General features: G+C 48.6%; 1 protein-coding gene across 1 annotated transcript in view; it reads right to left on the bottom strand.

The window, feature by feature from the left end:
- The window catches only part of LOC311099866 (short transient receptor potential channel 5-like), a gene marked incomplete at both ends in the record, with an annotated part of 18,289 nt that extends 6,906 nt beyond the window's left edge, over positions 1 to 11,383 (bottom strand). Inside the window, 5 exons of the mRNA XM_084140592.1 lie at positions 2,304 to 2,443; positions 2,708 to 3,044; positions 8,449 to 8,652; positions 8,778 to 9,095; positions 10,994 to 11,383. Coding sequence (XP_083996718.1) covers positions 2,304 to 2,443; positions 2,708 to 3,044; positions 8,449 to 8,652; positions 8,778 to 9,095; positions 10,994 to 11,383 — 1,389 coding nt within the window. The remainder of the gene's footprint in view (positions 1 to 2,303; positions 2,444 to 2,707; positions 3,045 to 8,448; positions 8,653 to 8,777; positions 9,096 to 10,993) is intronic.
- Positions 11,384 to 21,335: the final 9,952 nt, after the last annotated feature.

Here is a 21,335-nt window from a genome sequence, read left to right as displayed (position 1 = left end):
AGAGAGAGAGAGAAAGACAGAGAGAGAGAGAGAGAAAGACAGAGAGAGAGAGAGAGAAAGACAGAGAGAGAGAGAGAGAGAGAGAGAGAGAGAGAGAGAGAGAGAGAGAGAGAGAGAGAGAGAGAGATCTCCACATTTCACCTGTACTGGCCAGTGATGAGCATCTTACAACAATGCAACAGGAGTATTCAATTACATTAGGAGACCATTTCCCAAAACCCTTTAGTCCCTGTGTTACTGCTTAAAACTGGTTGAGTAAATCTATCCTCTTCCTGTGTTTCTTCTACTGCTGTGAAGGACTTTCCTTTGACCAAAGTTTTAAAATATAATAATCTCTGTTATATATATACAGTGAGCTCCATAATTCACTGGACAGTGACCATTCTTTTGTTATTTTGGTTCTGTACTCTAGCACTTTGAGTTTGAAAGGATACAATGACAATGAGGGTGAAGTGCAGACTGTCAGCTTTAATTTGAGGGTATTTTCATACATATCGGATGAACCGTTTACGAATTATAGAAGCTTTTGTACATGGTCCCCCCCCATTTTCGGGCATCAAAAAACATTGGACAGTTTAACATAATGTAGAATAAAGTAATCATTGTTAATATTTGGTCGCATATCCTTTGCATTCAATGACTGCTTGAAGTCTGCGATGCATCGCCATCACCAGACGCTGGGTATCTTCCCTGGTGATGCTCTGCCAGGCCTGTACTGCAGCCATCTTCAGTTCCTGCTTGTTTCGGGGACTTATTGCCTTAAGTCTCCTCTTCAGCATGTAAAATGCATGTTCAATTCGATTCAGATCTGGTGATCTGGCTAGTCTTTGTTTTAAATGTTTTAAATGTTTTATTTCTTATTTCTTACTTTTATTGGTGCGTGACTGTTATTGAAAGTTGTATTGTCAATCTTGTTTTGTATTTAACGCCACTTTAAATGTGTACATGACACTGCAACAAAATTTCCCCATGGGGACAATAAAGTAAGTAAGTAAGTAAGGTGATTGACTCGGCCAGTCAAGGTTTTTCCACTTTTTGGCCATCAAAAACCCCTTTGTTGCTCTAGCAGTATGTTTAGGGTCATTGTCTTGTTGCGTGATTAAGTGCCGTCCAATGAGTTTGGAGGCATTTGGTTTTATCTGAGCAGATACAATATTTCTGTAGACTTCAGAATTCATTGTTCTACTTCTGTCTGCAGTCACATCATCGATGAAGACAAGTGAGCCTGTTCCACTGGCAGCCATACAGGCCCAAGCCATAACACCCCCTCCACCATGTTTCATGGATGAGGTGGTATGCTTTGGATCATGGGCATTTCTTTTTTTTCTCCACACTTTTGTCTTTCCATCACTCTAGTACATGTTAATCTTTGTCTCATCTGTCCACAATATTTTTTTCCAGAACTCTTGGGGTTCTTTTAGGTGCTTTTTAGCAAACTGTAATCTTGCCTTTCTGTTCTTCAGGCTTATCAGTGGTTTGCATCTTGTAGTGTACCCTCTGTAGTCCTGCTGGTGTAGTCTTCTGCGTATGGTAGACTTTGACACATCTACACCTGCATCCAGGAGAGTGTTTTTGATCTGTTGGGCTGTTATCAGGGGTTTTTTCTTCACCATAGAGAGTATTCTCCGGTCATCCACTACAGTGGTCTTCCTCTGTCTACCGGGTCTTTTGACATAATTGAGTTCACCGGTTGTTTTTTTCTTGTTAATGATGAACAAAACTGTTGACTTGGGCATGGCCAGGGTTTTTGCAATGTTCCTGAATGATTGATTTTCATTTCTGAGCCTTATGACGGCCAACTTCATTTGCATCGACACTGCTGTCTTCCTCATGTTGTCACACCCCAATAACAACCTCCAAAGGCAATAGCAACGTCTAGAATCATTACTATTCATCAACAGCTCTCCTGCATTCACTAACGACACAAATGAATACACCTGCCTAACGACACACATCTGTGAAGCCAATTTAACAAATACTTGTAGTACCTTAAAATGGGGGGACCATGTACAAAAGGTGCTGTCATTTCTAAACGGTTCATCCGATGTGTATGAAAATACCCTCAAATTAAAGCTGACAGTCTGCACTTCACACTCATTGTCATTGTATCCTTTCAAACTCAAAGTGCTAGAGTACAGAACCAAAATAACAAAACAATGGTCACTGTCCAATGAATTATGGAGCTCACTGTAACTGTTAGCTACGTGTCAGAAGGCCATGGTCATATAGGAATGTATAAGTGGGCAAGAATAAATAGACAGGAATTTCTTAACAATATCATCAAAAATACAGGTGTGACTTACCTTGAAGTAAGCAACTATTTTGAGTGAGATAGTGGCCAAGTAGAGAGAGTTCATGGCAAAGTCCATCAGGTTCCACCAGTCATGGACGTACTCAGTGAAACCTCCATCCCACATCTCCTTTATCTCAGCCCAGATGAAGCCTGAAGGGCAGACAGGCGTCAGTCAGTAAGACATGTGGCATTGCACACTGCAATTAATGCAATTAATGTCATCTGTCACAATAGTTTTACAGTGTAAATGTACAACTAGTCCAAATCAGATCAACAGATCAACTGCAGCAAATACAGCACTGAATTTCTCAATATCCACCCAATTACAAGTTAGAACCTGTTAGAGTGGTTTCTAACGATAGAGTTAGCTCTCCCCGGTCACCTTCTCACCCCCCACACCACCCCTCTGCTCACCCAGCACCCAGGGAAGGATCATCCACTCCACCACGGTGGGCGGTGGGCCTTGGACGTGCAGGTCTGTTCTCACGATGTGCTGGGAGGCCAGGAGGAGGAAGAAGAGGAAAGTCATGTAGGAGGCTGTGTGGCAGATGAACTTGATGAAGGGCTTCTTGATGAAGAGGCCCAGGGTGCTCTTGGGGGCCAGCAGGTAGACCAGGGAGAAGATGGGGAAGAGGAGGCCGATGGTGAAGCAGGTGACCAGCTTGACCGCCCAGTGGCGTCTGCGCCACCCCGGGAAACCGTCGTACCATAGGGTGGCCAGGAGCTGCTGGCAGTTTGGCTGGGACACAAACTAGAGAGGAAGACAGTGAGAGACAGGAAGAAGATCCATAAGGGAAATCACAACAATAGTATCACGATGGGCCAGTGCTGTACAGAGTGATGGTACGTCCAACCACCAAGAAATTCTAAAACTCTAACAGAATAGAAGAATACTGTGGTGGAAATCATACACATCTTTATTATGCTTCTGCCACATAATGCTTCGGATATGAAGTTGATGTGTACTACAGATCATAAAGTCCCAGGCTCTCGCCAACTTTCCTGCAGTAAAACTAACTTCCCAGTGTTAGTCCCTGGAGCTAACCTCCCACAGATTACCTCTGACTTTGGCACAGCACAGCTTAGATTCACAGCAATACCCAAACAAACACCCCTGCCAGCTGCACACTGCATGCCGTAGTAGTTAGGATATCTGATATGTTATAAACAGCATTGGCTTGCTCATACAGTAATACTGGAAATAGGCTTGTTCAGGATTGTTTACAGTATCACACCTTCATCAAGATGCATGCATCACAAACCCATCCATAACACATCTATAAACCCATCTATAAACCTTATAACCCATCCATAACACATCTATAAACCTATCTATAAACCCATCCATAACACATTTATAAACCCATCCATAACACATCTATAACCCTATCTATAAACCCATCCATAACACATCTATAAACCCATCCATAACACATCTATAAACCTATCTATAACCCATCCATAACACATCTATAAACCTATCCATAAACCCATCCATAACACATCTATAAACCCATCCATAACCCTATCTATAAACCCATCCATAACACATCTATAACCCATCCATAACACATCTATAGCCCATCCATAACACATCTATAAACCCATCTATAAACCTTATAACCCATCCATAACACATCTATAAACCCATCCATGACACATCTATAAACCCATCCATAACACATCTATAACCCATCCATAACCCTATCTATAAACCCATCCATAACACATCTATAACCCATCCATAACCCTATCTATAAACCCATCCATAACACATATATAACCCATCCATAACACATCTATAAACCCATCCATAACACATCTATAGCCCATCCATAACACATCTATAAACCCATATCTATAAACCATATAACCCATCCATAACACATCTATAAACCTATCTATAAACCCATCCATAACACATCTATAACCCATCCATAACCCTATCTATAAACCCATCCATAACACATCTATAACCCATCCATAACACATCTATAAACCCATCCATAACACATCTATAACCCATCCATAACACATCTATAAACCCATCCATAATACATCTATAACCCATCCATAACACATCTATAGCCCATCCATAACACATCTATAAACCCATCTATAAACCATATAACCCATCCATAACACATCTATAAACCTATCTATAACCCATCCATAACACATCTATAGCCCATCCATAACACATCTATAAACCCATCTATAAACCATATAACCCATCCATAACACATCTATAAACCTATCTATAACCCATCCATAACACATCTATAAACCCATCCATGACACATCTACAAACCCATCTATAAACCGTATAACCATCAATTACACATCTATAACCCATCCATAACACATCTATAAACCCATCTATAAACCCATGTATAAACCCGTCTATAAACCCATCTATAAACTTATCTATAAACTGTATAACCCATCTATAAACCATATAACCCATCCATAACACATCTATAACCCATCCATAACACATCTATAACCCATCCATAACACATCTATAAACCCATCTATAAACCGTATAACCCATCTATAAACCCATCTATAAACCGTATAACCCATCTATAAACCCATCTATAAACCGTATAACCCATCTATAAACCCATCTATAAACCCGTCTATAAACGTATCTATAAACCGTATAACCCATCTATAAAACCATGTACAACCCATCTATAAACCCATATATAAACCCAATCTAAAACCCATTTATAACCCGTCTGTTTGTCAGATTTAAGAATTAAGAACCTACGTATTTATTTGATAGAATTAGAATTCTGTATAATTTACAGTTCCTTAAGAATATTGTTTTGTTTTCCTCTTTCTAGATCTATTATTGAAAGTCACCTGGGATCTTATAATTGAATATTATTGTACATGGCGTAACTTTAGAGTCTCCTGTCAGACCACAAATAAGAAAGGGTAGATTCAGATCCCTGGAGAGGGGATCCTGAGGGACCAATGAAAAGGATACCTAGGACATCTTTGTGAAGAGAGCTTCCCTCTGCTATTTCTGAAGGTGAACGGTATGAATAGATTACATGAACCCTATTCTTACTTTCCGTAAATCAATCAATAAAAAAGGGGTCTAAATAAATGCCTGTGTGATTGTGGACACATAGGGATGAGGGACCAACGACAGGCTTTTAACATATTAACTGTGGCACGCAATTGGCTAACCAGTCCCAGCAGATGACCCCATGTCCCCCTGACCTCTCCCTGCCAACCAGGTCCTCAACTCCCACGTGACTGCGCTGTCCTTGTCTGCACAGAATCTACATTCATCTCTAACCATCTACCTCTAGAATGATTGCTGTTTTGAACAAGGTAACTTTAGCCAACCATAAGATGTCCAAATGCTGACTGAACTGAGAGTGTTGCTGACTGTACAGTCGTGGTCAAAAGTTTTGAGAATGACACAAATACTAATTTTCACAAAGTCTGCTGCCTCAGTTTTGATGATGGCAATTTGCATATAATCCAGAATGTCATGAAGAGTGATCAGATGAATTGCAATTAATTGCAAAGTCCCACTTTGCCATGAAAATGAACTTAATCCCCAAAAAATATTTCCACTGCATTTCAGCCCTGCCACAAAAGGACCAGCTGCCATCATGTCAGTGATTCTCTTGTTAACACAGGTGAAAGTGTTGACGAGGACAAGGCTGGAGATCACTCTGTCATGCTGATTGAGTTAGAATAACAGAATGGAAGCTTTAAAAGTAGGGTGGTGCTTGAAATCATTGTTCTTCCTCTGTTTACCATGGTTACCTGCAAGGAAACACGTTCTGTCATCATTGCTTTGCACAAAAAGGGCTTCACAGGCAAGGATATTGCTGCTAGTAAGATTGCACCTAAATCAACCATTTATCGGATCATCAAGAACTTCAAGGAGAGAGGTTCAATTGTTGTGAAGAAGGCGTCAGGGCGCCCAAGAAAGTCCAGCAAGCGCCAGGACCGTCTCCTAAAGTTGATTCAGCTGTGGGATCGGGGCACCACCAGTGCAGAGCTTGCTCAGGAATGGCAGCAGGCAGGTGTGAGTGCATCTGCATGCACAGTGAGGCGAAGACTTTTGGAGGATGGCCTGGTGTCAAGAAGGGCAGCAAAGAAGCCACTTCTCTCCAGGAAAAACATCAGGGACAGACTGATATTCTGCAAAAGGTACAGGGATTGGACTGCTGAGGACTGGGGTAAAGTCATTTTCTCTGATGAATCCCCTTTCCGATTGTTTGGGGCATCCGGAAAACACCTTGTCCGGAGAAGACAAGGTGAGCGCTACCATCAGTCCTGTGTCATGCCAACAGTAAAGCATCCTGAGACCATTCATGTGTGGGGTTGCTTCTCAGCCAAGGGAGTGGGCTCACTCATAATTTTGCCTAAGAACACAGCCATGAATAAAGAATGGTACCAACACATCCTCCGAGAGCAACTTCTCCCAACCATCCAATAACAGTTTGGTGACGACCTATGCCTTTTCCAGCATGATAGAGCACCTTGCCATAAGGCAAAAGTGATCACTAAGTGGCTCGGGGAACAAAACATCGACATTTTGGGTCCATGGCCAGGAAACTCCCCAGACCTTAATCCCATTGAGAACTTGTGGTCGATCCTCAAGAGGCGGGTGGACAAACAAAAACCCACACATTCTGACAAACTCCAAGCATTGATTATGCAAGAATGGGCTGCCATCAGTCAGGATGTGGCCCAGAAGTTAATTGACAGCATGCCAGGGCGGATTGCAGAGGTCTTGAAAAAGATGGGTCAACACTGCAAATATTGACTCTTTGCATAAACTTAATGTAATTGTCAATAAAAGCCTTTGACACTTATGGAATGCTTGTAATTATACTTCAGTATACCATAGTAACATCTGACAAAAATATCTCATAACACTGAAGCAGCGAACTTTGTGAAGACCAATACTTGTGTCATTCTCAAAACTTTTGACCACGACTGTAGTGGTCTGAGGATGAAGGATGAAAGAGCTGTAGCCAACTTGATGACCAAGGCATGATTATTCTTCCTGGCCTTTTCCCCAGTTTGGTTGGCTAGGTTATCTTAACAGTCCCGCAGGGCTGCAGAAGACTGAGTTTATTACACTGCAGACAGAAATATAGTTTTCAGCTCACAACAAAGGAGCAACCAAATGCCAGCATTCCAATCAAGAGGAGGATGAAAGGAGTGTGTGTGTGCGTGTGTGTCTGTATGTGTGTATGCATGAGTGTGTGCTGTTGTTTGGCCTACACATACGTGAGGGTGTGTTTGTCAGACCTCTCCCGGGGGGACAAAAGTGAAAGAAAGAAGAAAGACAGCGTGCCAAACATTTACATTTACATTTTAGTCATTTCGCAGACGCTCTTATCCAGAGCGACTTACAGTTAGTGAGTGCATACATTTTCATACTGACGTATTTAAAAAAAAAAGCAAAAAGAAGCAATGGAATGGAAGAATTCTCAGTGGTATAGTAAACTGTGAATAGATCCCTTTAGGTGGCAATGAGAGAGAACACAAGCCAGCTGATCACCCAAGCTCTCCACTTGCCTTAGTCTCTTGTTTCATTAATGCTGCCCTCAGTACACCTCTAACCCTCTCAGAAAGAGTTCAACACCACTAAGACGAGTTGTGACTCACTTCTACATGCTATTCCTGTAGTTATTTGCTATAAATAGAGGGTGAAATGACTACAATTTCTGACACAACTCAAATTGGTCCTGTTATCACTGTTCAATATCAAGATGATTTGAATTAAAGTGCTCAACCATCAAGCTTCCATTGTCTACAATAGCCGCAAACAACAGATCTCTTCTAATCACTGCGCTCTTCTCAATTGACAGGTTCATTTCCTCTAGTGTTGTAGATTATTATTAGTCAAGTGTTTTGTCAATGTCAATGGCAGCAACTGACATTTTGCTGCATAAAGAAATAGCCTAGGAAACAACGCATGGAAATTCATCATTGGCACTCACAGAAAGATGTGTTTGTTGAAATATGTAAGTCTGAAATAAGTAACACTGCCAGCATACTGCCCACAGAGCACTTGACCTGATACAGTGCCAATCCATTCAGCTAAGGACACCCTCACGATACCAGACAGACACCTTCTGCAGGGCCCTCCCTCCTCTCCCTCTCACCTCTTTTTGGTGGTACTTGATGGCCAGTTTGAGCTTGGCTAGGTCGCGGCAGTCCTGTGGGTCCAGCTCCTCACTGAGGTGGTCACGGTGGTTGAGGATGGTCTCCAGCTCTCTGGAGCTCCTGGCCTGGTCCAGCAGGTCCTTGGCAAACAGCTTACACTGCTGGGACAACTCCTCGTACTCCTGACGGAACTCATTCTCCACCTGGAAGAGTAATAAACTAGTTATAAACCCTTTATAAACCCTTGATAAACCCTTTATAAACCCTTCATAAACCCTTAACACTACTGGGAAAACTCCTGGTAATCCTGAAGGAACTCGTTCCCCACCTTGCTCAGCTCTTTCAGCTCCCAGCCCAGGCGGAAGGCGGTCAGGATGGGATCCTCGCTAGACAGGGCAATGAGCGATGGGCTGGCTAGGGTCTTGTAGACGTTGAGGCGGGAGCGGGAGTGGCGCAGGCTGTCCACCTCAGAGCTGGAGACGCACGCCACACAGTCACAGCGGATCTGGTGTGGCCGGGGGATGGTGACTTTACGCTGGACCAGCAGCTTGATGATCTCGTAGTTGTTGGTGTGAGCTGCCAGCATGATGGGTGTGATGTCAGGGGTAAACTCTGAGAACTGGGTATCCATCATCAGGTTGGGCACCTGGAGAATAGAACAGGTTGGGGAGGAGAGGGAGTACTGAATGCGCCCCAGGCAAGAGCAGAACCTGTATAACTTACATACATTGGTGGGAAAAGTACCCAATTGTCACACTTGAGTAAATGTATAGATACCTTAATAGAAAGTTACTAAAGTAAAAGTGAAAGTCACCCAGTAAAACACTACTTGAGTAAAAGTCTAAAAGTATTTGGTTTTAAATATACTTAAGTATCAAAAGTAAATGTAATTGCTAAAATATACTTAAGTATCAAAAGTAAAAGTATAAACCATTTCAAATTCCTTATATTAAGCAAAGCAGATGGCACCATTTTCTTGTTTTAAAAATGTACGGATAGCCAGGGTCACACTCCAACACTCAGACATTATTTACAAAAGATGCATTTGTGTTTAGTGAGTTCGTCAGAACATAGGCAGTATTTTTTTTTATTTCACCTTTATTTAACCAGGTAAGCCAGTTGAGAACAAGTTCTCATTTACAACTGCGACCTGGCCAAGAGAAAGCAAAGCAGTGCGATAAAAACAACAACACAGAGTTACATATGGGGTAAAACAAAACATAAAGTCAAAAATACAACAGAAAATATATATACAGTGTGTGCAAATGTAGCAAGTTATGGAGGTAAGGCAATAAATAGGCCATAGTGCAAAATAATTACAATTAGTATTAACACTGGAATGATAGATGTGCAAGAGATGATGTGCAAATAGAGATACTGGGGTGCAAATGAGCAAAATAAATAACAATATGGGGATGAGGTAGTTGGGTGGGCTAATTTCAGAAGGGCTGTGTACAGGTGCAGTGATCGGTAAGGTGCTCTGACAACTGATGCTTAAAGTTAGTGAGGGAGATAAGAGTCTCCAACTTCAGAGATTTTTGCAGTTCGTTCCAGTCATTGGCAGCAGAGAACTGGAAGGAATGGCGGCCAAAGGAGGTGTTGGCTTTGGGGATGACCAGTGAGATATACCTGCTGGGGCGCATACTACGGGTGGGTGTTGCTATGGTGACCAATGAGCTAAGATAAGGCAGGGATTTGCCTAGCAGTGATTTATAGATGGCCTGGAGCCAGTGGAATTGGCGACGAATATGTAGTGAGGACCAGCCAACAAGAGCGTACAGGTCACAGTGGTGGGTAGAATATGGGGCTTTGGTGACAAAACGGATGGCACTGTGATAGACTACATCCAATTTGCTGAGTAGAGTGTTGGAGGCTATTTTGTAAATGACATCGCCGAAGTCAAGGATCGGTAGGATAGTCAGTTTTACGAGGGCATGTTTGGTAGCATGAGTGAAGGAGGCTTTGTTGCGAAATAGGAAGCCGATTCTAGATGTAACTTTGGATTGGAGATGCTTAATGTGAGTCTGGAAGGAGAGTTTACAGTCTAACCAGACACCTAGGTATTTGTAGTTGTCCACATACTCTAGGTCAGACCCGTCGAGAGTAGTGATTCTAGTCGGGTGGGCGGGTGCCAGCAGTGTTCGATTGAAGGGATGACCACGTGTTCTCTTGATAAGTGCGTGAATTTCACAATTTTCCTGTTCTGCTAAGCATTCAAAATGTAACTAGTACTTTGGGTTGTCAGGGAAAATGTATGGAGTAAAAAGTACAATATTTTCTTTAGGAATGTAGTGAAGTAAAAGTAAGAGTTGTCAAAAATATAAATAGTAAAGTAAAGTACAGATACCCAAAAAAACTACTTAAGTAGTACTTTAAAGTATTTTTACTTAGGTACTTTACACCACTGCTTACATAACATATACATGACCTTTATAGCATATACATAACATGTAACCTGTCTGTCACATCATGCTAATTGGGCTACAGTAAGGACCTTCTAGGCCTAGGTAACTAGCTGAAATGTGCTCCTAAGGTCCTCCTTACCTGTTTCTCTCTGCTGGGCCTGCGGTGGGACAGCAGCAGCTCCACGGCCCCCACCACCTCCTTGCGGATGGCGTAGAGCAGCGCGTCGCCCACGTGCACGCCGTGGTTGAGCAGCAGCTCCATCACCTCCAGGTTCTCGTTCTCGATGGCGATGAGCAGCGCACTGCGCCCCAGCGGGTCCAGGCAGTTCACATTGATATTGTAGTAGATCTCCGCCTCCTGCAGGGCCAGCTTCACCCCGGCATAGTCACCCTTCTCCACCGCCGTCAGGTACGCCCGCTCCTCCGCTGACAGCTCCGCTTCCGCCCGCACGATCTGCAGTGGGATGCGGTCGCGGTACGGCGAGTAGCTCGCCTTCTTGTAGTACAGCTGGGCCATGGAATTCATCATGTGCACACGGTCAGTGTCACTCACGACCTACTGGGAGATTGGAATCTGGGGCCAAACAAAAAACAGCATGGGTTCGTTTTGTTCTCCACATATTACACAGTAGGATAGTGTTGATAGTATAGTATAGTAGGGCAGTGTTGATAGCCTAAAAGGCTCTGTATGGTCAATCCGTAATCTGCAATGGCCATACAGCATTTACTGTGATAAGGGCTCCGCAGAAGTAAGGGCAAACATACTTTTTGCACTTCGCAGAGCAGCGCAGAGCTGTTGTGAAGGAAGATGTCAAGGAAGTGAGTTTGTGGTTATACAGGACCTCCTGCCCTCACCTACCGTCAACCAATCATGTTAATGCGTAGCTATAAGCAGCCCTCCGCATTGTTACAGCAATGCGGTACGGAGCTCAATTTGCAAGAGTTTTGTTTTTCTCCAGGAAACTGACTGCAGAGGGGAAGAAGCCTATAGGTGGAGGAACTAGTGGGGCCCCTCTGCCACCCCACCGCCACCCCCTCATCCCCGCTCTGCCACCCCACCGCCACCCCCTCATCCCCGCTCTGCCACCCCACCGCCACCCCCTCATCACAGCTCTGCCACCCCACCGCCACCCCCTCATCCCCGCTCTGCCACCCCACCGCCACCCCCTAATCACCCCTCTGCCACCCCACCGCCACCCCCTCATCACCGTTCTGCCACCCCACCGCCACCCCCTCATCCCTGCTCTGCCACCCCACCGCCACCCACTCATCACCCCTCTGCCACCCCACCGCCAACCCCTCATCACCGCTCTGCCACCCCACTGCCACCCCCTCATCACCGCTCTGCCACCCCACTGCCACCCCCTCATCACCGCTCTGCCACCCCACCGCCACCCCCTCATCACCGCTCTGCCACCCCACTGCCACCCCCTCATCACCGCTCTGCCACCCCACTGCCACCCCCTCATCACCCCTCTGCCACCCCACCGCTACCCCCTCATCACCGCTCTGCCACCCCACCGCCACCCCCTCATCACCCCTCTGCCACCCCCTAATCACGCCTCTGCCACCCCATTGCCACCCCCTCATCACCGCTCTGCAACCCCACTGCCACCCCCTAATCACCCCTCTGCCACCCCACCGCCACACCCTCATCACCGCTCTGTCACCCCACTGCCACCCCCTCATCACTCCTCTGCCACCCCACCACCACCCCCTCATCACCGCTCTGCCACCCCACTGCCACCCCCTAATCACCCCTCTGCCACCCCACCGCCACACCCTCATCACCGCTCTGCCACCCCACCGCCACCCCCTAATCACCCCTCTGCCACCCCACTGCCACCCCCTCATCACTCCTCTGCCACCCCACCGCCACCCCCTCATCACCGCTCTGCCACCCCACTGCCACCCCCTCATCAACACTCTGCCACCCCCTAATCACCCCTCTGCCACCCCACTGCCACCCCCTCATCACCGATCTGCCACCCCACTGCCACCCCCTAATCACCCCTCTGCCACCCCACCGCCACCCCCTCATCAACGCTCTGCCACCCCACCACCACACCCTCATCACCGCTCTGCCACCCCACCGCCACCCCCTAATCACCCCTCTGCCACCCCACTGCCACCCCCTCATCACTCCTCTGCCACCCCCTAATCACCACTCTGCCACCCCACCGCCACACCCTCATCACCGCTCTGCCACCCCACCGCCACCCCCTAATCACCCCTCTGCCACCGCACTGCCACCCTCTAATCACTCCTCTGCCACCCCCTAATCACCACTCTGCCACCACACCGCCACCCCTAATCACCACTCTGCCACCCCACCGCCACCCCCTCATCAACGCTCTGCCACCCCACCGCCACACCCTCATCACCGCTCTGCCACCCCACTGCCACCCCCTCATCACTCCTCTGCCACCCCACCGCCACTCCCTCATCACCCCTCTGCCACCCCACCGCCACCCCTTCATCACCCCTCTGCCACCCCCTAATCACCCCTCTGCCACCCACTGCCACCCCCTCATCACCACTCTGCCACCCCACTGCCACCCCCTCATCACCGCTCTGCCACCCCACTGCCACCCCCTAATCACCCCTCTGCCACCCCACCGCCACCCCCTCATCAACGCTCTGCCACCCCACCACCACACCCTCATCACCGCTTGCCACCCCACCGCCACCCCCTAATCACCCCTCTGCCACCCCACTGCCACCCCCTCATCACTCCTCTGCCACCCCCTAATCACCACTCTGCCACCCCACCGCCACACCCTCATCACCGCTCTGCCACCCCACCGCCACCCCCTAATCACCCCTCTGCCACCCCACTGCCACCCCTTCATCACTCCTCTGCCACCCCCTAATCACCACTCTGCCACCACACGCCACCCCCTAATCACCCCTCTGCCACCCCACTGCCACCCCCTCATCATTCCTCTGCCACCCCCTAATCACCACTCTGCCACCCCACCGCCACCCCCTCATCAACGCTCTGCCACCCCACCACCACACCCTCATCACCGCTCTGCCACCCCACCGCCACCCCCTAATCACCCCTCTGCCACCCCACAGCCACCCCCTAATCACCCCTCTGCCACCCCTCATCAACGCTCTGCCACCCCACCGCCACCCCCTAATCACCCCTCTGCCACCCCACTGCCACCCCCTAATCACCCCTCTAACACCCCACCGCCACACCCTCATCACCCCTCTGCCACCCCACTGCCACCCCCTAATCACCCCTCTGCCACCCCACCGCCACCCCCTCATCAACGCTCTGCCACCCCACCGCCACACCCTCATCACCGCTCTGCCACCCCACCACCACCCCCTAATCACCCCTCTGCCACCCCAACACCACACCCTCATCACCCATCTGCCACCCCACTGCCACCCCCTAATCTCCCCTCTGCGACCCCCACTGCCACCCCCTCATCAACGCTCTGCCACCCCACCGCCACCACCTCATCACCGCTCTGCCACCCCACCGCCACCCCCTAATCACCCCTCTGCCACCCCACTGCCACCACCTCATCACTCCTCTGCCACCCCCTAATCACCACTCTGCCACCCCACCGCCACCCCCTCATCAACGCTCTGCCACCCCACCGCCACACCCTCATCCCCGCTCTGCCACCCCACTGCCACCCCCTCATCACTCCTCTGCCACCCCACTGCCACCCCCTCATCACCCCTCTGCCACCCCACCGCCACCCCTTCATCACCCCTCTGCCACCCCCTAATCACCCCTCTGCCACCCACTGCCACCCCCTCATCACCACTCTGTCACCCCACTGCCACCCCCTAATCACCCCTCTGCCACCCCACCGCCACACCCTCATCACCGCTCTGCCACCCCACCTGCCCCCCCTAATCACCCCTCTGCCACCCCACTGCCACCCCCTCATCACTCCTCTGCCACCCCACCGCCACCCCCTAATCAATCAATTTTATTTTATATAGCCCTTCTTACATCAGCTAATATCTCGAAGTGCTGTACAGAAACCCAGCCTAAAACCCCAAACAGCTAGTAATGCAGGTGTAGAAGCACGGTGGCTAGGAAAAACTCCCTAGAAAGGCAAAACCTAGGAAGAAACCTAGAGAGGAACCAGGCTATGAGGGGTGGCCAGTCCTCTTCTGGCTGTGCCGGGTGGAGATTATAACAGAACCATGCCAAGATGTTCAAAAATGTTCATAAGTGACAAGCATGGTCAAATAATAATCAGGAATAAATCTCAGTTGGCTTTTCATAGCCGATCATTAGAGTTTAAAACAGCAGGTCTGGGACAGGTAGGGGTTCCATAACCGCAGGCAGAACAGTTTAAACTGGAATAGCAGCAAGGCCAGGCGGACTGGGGATAGCAAGGAGTCACCACGGCCGGTAGTCCCGACGTATGGTCCTAGGGCTCAGGTCTCTCAGTTGGCTTTTCATAGCCGATCATTTAGAGTTGAAAACAGCAGGTCTGGGACAGGTAGGGGTTTCGTAGCCGCAGGCAGAACAGTTGAAACTGGAATAGCAGCAAGGCCAGGCGGACTGGGGGCAGCAGGGTGTCATCATGCCCGGTAGTCCTGACGTATGGTCCTAGGGCTCAGGTTCTCAGAGAGAAAGAGAGAACGAGAGAATTAGAGAGAGCATACTTAAATTCACACAGGACACTGGATAAGACAGGAGAAGTACTCCAGGTATAACCAACTAACCCCAGCCCCCCGACACATAAACTACTGCAGCATAAATACTGGAGGCTGAGACAGGAGCGGTCCGGAGACACTGTGGCCCCATCCGAAGAAACCCCCGGACAGGGCCAAACAGGAAGGATATAACCCCACCCACTCCGCCAAAGCACAGCCCCCGCACCACTAGAGGGATATCCCCAACCACCAACTTACAATCCTGAGACAAGGCCGAGTATAGCCCACAGAGGTCTCCACCACAGCACAAACCAAGGGGGGGGGGGGGGCGCCAACCCAGACAGGAAGATCACGTCAGTAACTCAACCCACTCAAGTGACGCACCCCTCCCAGGGACGGCATGAAAGAGCACCAGCAGGCCAGTGACTCAGCCCCTGCAACAGGGTTAGAGGCAGAGAACCCCAGTGGAGAGGGGAACCGGCCTGGCAGAGACAGCAAGGGCTGTTCGTTGCTCCAGCCTTTCCGTTCACCTTCACACTCCTGGGCCAGACTACACTCAATCATATGACCTACTGAAGAGATAAGTCTTCAGTAAAGACTTAAAGGTTGAGACCGAGTCTGCGTCTCTCACATGGGTAGGCAGACTGTTCCATAAAAATGGAGATCTATAGGAGAAAGCCCTGCCTCCCGCTGTTTGCTTAGAAATTCTAGGGACAATTAGGAGGCCTGCGTCTTGTGACCGTAGCGTACGTATTGGTATGTACGGCAGGACCAACTCGGAAAGATAGGTAGGAGCAAGCCCATGTAACGCTTTATAGGTTAACAGTAAAACCTTGAAATCAGCCCTTGCCTTAACAGGAAGCCAGTGTAGGGAAGCTAGCACTGGAGTAATATGATCAAATTTCTTGGTTCTAGTCAGGATTCTAGCAGCCGTATTTAGCACTAACTGAAGTTTATTTAGTGCTTTATCCGGGTAGCCGGAAAATAGAGCATTGCAGTAGTCTAATCTAGAAGTAACAAATGCATGGATTAATTTTTCTGCATCATTTTTGGACAGAAAATTTCTGATTTTTGCAATGTTACGTAGATGGAAAAAAGCTGTCCTTGAAACAGTCTTGATATGTTCGTCAAAAGAGAGATCAGGGTCAAGAGTAACGCCTAGGTCCTTCACAGTTTTATTTGAGACGACTTTACAACCATCAAGATGAATTGTCAGATTTAACAGAAGATCTCTTTGTTTCTTGGGACCTAGAACAAGCATCTCTGTTTTGTCCGAGTTTAAAAGTAAAAAGTTTTCAGCCATCCACTTCCTTATGTCTGAAACACAGGCTTCTAGCGAGGGCAATTTTGGGGCTTCACCATGCTTCATTGAAATGTACAGCTGTGTGTCATCCGCATAGCAGTGAAAGTTAACATTATGTTTTCGAATAACATCCCCAAGAGGTAAAATATATAGTGAAAACAATAGTGGTCCTAAAACGGAACCTTGAGGAACACCGAAATGTACAGTTGATTTGTCGGAGGACAGACCATTCACAGAGACAAACTGATATCTTTCCGACAGGTAGGATCTAAACCTAATCACCGCTCTGCCACCCCACCGCCACCCCCCATCACCCCTCTGCCACCCCCTAATCACCCCTCTGCCACCCCACTGCCACCCCCTCATCACCGCTCTGCCACCCCCCTGCCACCCCCTAATCACCCCTCTGCCACCCCACCGCCACCCCCTCATCAACGCTCTGCCACCCCACCACCACACCCTCATCACCGCTTTGCCACCCCACCGCCACCCCCTCATCACTCCTCTGCCACCCCCTAATCACCACTCTGCCACCCCACCGCCACCCCCTCATCAACGCTCTGCCACCCCACCGCCACACCCTCATCACCGCTCTGCCACCCCACCTGCCCCCCCTAATCACCCCTCTGCCACCCCACTGCCACCCCCTCATCACTCCTCTGCCACCCCACAGCCAACCCCTAATCACCCCTCTGCCACCCCACCGCCACCCCCTCATCAACGCTCTGCCACCCCACCGCCACCCCCTAATCACCCCTCTGCCACCCCACTGCCACCCCCTAATCACCCCTCTGCCACCCCACCGCCACCCCCTCATCACTCCTCTGCCACCCCCTAATCACCACTCTGCCACCCCACCGCCACCCCCTCATCAACGCTCTGCCACCCCACCGCCACACCCTCATCACCGCTCTGCCACCCCACCGCCACCCCCTCATCACCCCTCTGCCACCCCACAGCCACCCCCTAATCACCCCTCTGCCACCCCACCGCCACCCCCTCATCAACGCTCTGCCACCCCACCGCCACCCCCTAATCACCCCTCTGCCACCCCACTGCCACCCCCTAATCACCCCTCTGCCACCCCACTGCCACCCCCTAATCACCCCTCTGCCACCCCACCGCCACCCCCTCATCAACGCTCTGCCACCCCACCGCCACCCCCTAAACACCCCTCTGCCACCCCACTGCCACCCCCTCATCACTCCTCTGCCACCCCCTAATCACCACTCTGCCACCCCACCGCCACCCCCTCATCAACGCTCTGCCACCCCACCGCCACCCCCTCATCAACGCTCTGCCACCCCACCGCCACACCCTCATCACCGCTCTGTCACCCCACCGCCACCCCCTAATCACCCCTCTGCCACCCCACTGCCACCCCTTCATCACTCCTCTGCCACCCCCTAATCACCACTCTGCCACCCCACCGCCACCCCCTCATCAACGCTCTGCCACCCCACCGCCACACCCTCATCACCGCTCTGCCACCCCACCACCACCCCCTAATCACCCCTCTGCCACCCCACCGCCACACCCTCATCACCGCTCTGCCACCCCACTGCCACCCCCTCATCACTCCTCTGCCACCCCACTGCCACCCCCTCATCACTCCTCTGCCACCCCTCCGCCACCTTCTCATCATTCTGGTTCTCATTACCCACGCAGAGCCAGCGCTGTGGCCCCATGCAGCCCCGCAGGGCATGCCGTCTCTGGGGCTCCACTCACACACATCCATATTCATGGCACCACATGGAGAGGGAGTGGAGGCTTGGGGGTAGTGCACCGCACTGATCCCCTGCCAAATACACTCCTCCCAACCATGGATGGGAGGGAAGTTAGAGAAGGGGTTTCGAGGGGTGATGGAGAGAAATTGACATGAGATGTGTGCTTGCTTTTCCCTCAGCCTGGTCTTGCATGAGTGAGCCCCCTGCTTCAGGGGCTCTGCAGGAGATATGGGTCCTGCAGAGCCACGGGTGACAAAACACTCTCCCACTGTATTTTCTGCAGCTTGTGGATGGCTGGGTAGTTTAAGTGCTGCTGGTTGGAGCTTAATCTCCTGGGGACGGTGACTTTGGCAAGACTGTCACTATCTCAGGTACCTAGGGACCTGCTCAAATCACTTATATTTGACAAACACAGTAAGGGGATTGGCCAGCCCAGCCAGAGAGGGTGGATATGTCTGTACATAAGCCAAGCTTGTTAGCCCCTGATCCCTTGGTAATTGAACCAACCATTGACTTAATCAATACAACTGAGCCACCCTTTGATGTGGCTGACATGCTGATGTTGACTCTGTCCTTGTGACACCAGTATTACATTCCCTCAGGTATAATGGAGACCGGAACTCTCCAAACACACAGTTTCATTCTTGGCAAGGAATCTCAAGGAGGGATACTCAGTTAGATTGTGTTCGCACCTAATTGTCACCTTGGAAATGCATTCCTGTGTCAGCTGTAAATGACGAGGAATATGTATAGTGACACCTAGTAAGACGTGCCCCAGAATACCAACAACAACCTCCATTTACACAAACTGGAGATTTGTAATAAATACAGCTATCATATCTAATACTAAGCAGTATTATTATTCCTTTGTGATAAGCTTTGATAGCAACGTTCCAACATGGCTGTTTACTGTGCTGAAACGCTCATGCTGTTCTATGTCTCTTCAACAGACCAGGCTGGCGGCTGCAGTGCACAGACTGCACAGTTTTTCAATGTGAGCAAAAATTAGCATTAATGTGGGTGAACCAAGCCAAAGCCAACCTTATGCCCAGCTCTAGCACACATCCCCTATCTGTCCTTCTAACGGAGAGGACCAAAACCGCTCAAAGCAATTACATCAATCACCTCCTTTACAATCTCAATTCACATCCCTATAAAATATTAACTGATGATTGATGTCCTCTTACAGCATATTATTACTATTATAGTTATTGTTATATTGCTCCTTGTATACTGTAACATAATTACGCCACATGAATCTTGTAGGATGATTTTGTCTACAGTACAAGTTAAATGCTACAATTAGTGTTGTGACCAGTGTGGTAAAGTGATGGGTGATATTAGGCTAAAGACCGTGAGGCATGGTATTGATCATCCCTGTTCATGTGCACAGCTTTTCATTACTGTGGTGACTGATGCAAAGACCACTAATCTGCACCACACCACACTTACCACAAGACAAATAGCCTACAATGGATTGGCTTCTCGGGGAGGTTTTTATTTTCTCTCTCATGTGCATTTCAACCATAGAGTTAGATAGAGGACTCATCTTTGGAACTACTTTAAATGGTAGGAGCCCTCAATGACAATGTCCATGCTAAAACAGGTTATATCCATCTAGAGTCCTCTATCTATCTCTATGATTTCAACCAACAACAAGACTGATGGCAGTGCTGCTTCAATCATGTTAAATATATATCTACCATAATCACTAAGAACTCTACGCTCTTAGAAAAAAAAGGTGCTATCGGGAACCTAAAAGGGTTCTTCGGCTGTCCCCATAGGAGAACCCTTTGAAGAACCATTTTTGGTTCCAGGTAGAACCCTTTTCGTTCCAGGTAGAACCCAAAAGGGTTCTACCTGTAACCAAAAAACAGTTATTTTATGGGGACAGCCGAAGAAACTCTTTGGAACCCTTTTGTCTAAGAGTGTATTTCTATACATAGAGACCACAGTAACATATGAAAATGACTTGATTGTTTTTCAAAACCCGAGACGAGGATATTCTATTAGCTGTGCAGGACGTGAGAAGCAAGGGAGATGAAATACATTAGGAAGTATAACGGAACCAGCTGTGGGCGCTCTTTAATGTCATGGTTAACGCCACCGATTCAGTGTACTTCTGAAGTTTTGTGAGCTGCTAGAGTGGCCCTGCCTGCCTGTAGGTGAAGGGAACCCACGGAGAGGACATGGATATTTCCTACCGATGCTTCATTGCTATGCCCAGCAATAGAATTGCACTCATTGATTAGCTTGCATAAGAGTCGTCTCCTGACATTCAAACTAACATCCATATTTAAGATCAACACATTGTCTGTCTCCTGTTGGTCTTCCTCGTGGAGGTGAGGTGAGAAGGAGTAGGGAGAAAGGGAGCCGCTAATGCAGAGATACTCTGGTTCAGCTCATTCTGTCGGGGCTGGATACCTGGCACTTCATAAACCAGCTGCCGTAGAGCAAACACACTGGAGCTGCTGAAGGCTGGAGCATCCTCCCTGCTCCACTACAGTGCAGAGCTGTAGGGAGGCTCAGGCTGATTAGAAATCTAGCAGAGTGGGCAGTAATTAGGGATGTTTAATGTTGAGTTCAAATAAAGCTTGTGCAGCTCTATTTGCATATAAGGATTTCTTCACAAGTTGTAATTTAATGTTGATCTGAGCCTGAAAAGGAGAGGGACAACAGATAATCAACAGATAACACAAACGTATCATTGGGGGCTAGAAAAGCGAGTCCACTGGGGTGTGAAAAGGTCTGGTGTGGCGTCACAAACCGCAGTACTATTTATACCGCAGTACTATTTACACCGCAGTACTATC

This window comes from Coregonus lavaretus (genome assembly GCF_964263955.1).
Source record: "Coregonus lavaretus genome assembly, chromosome: 24".
NCBI lineage: Eukaryota > Metazoa > Chordata > Actinopteri > Salmoniformes > Salmonidae > Coregonus > Coregonus lavaretus.
Note: the sequence above shows the minus strand (reverse complement) of the source record. Positions and strands in the feature narration are given on the sequence as shown.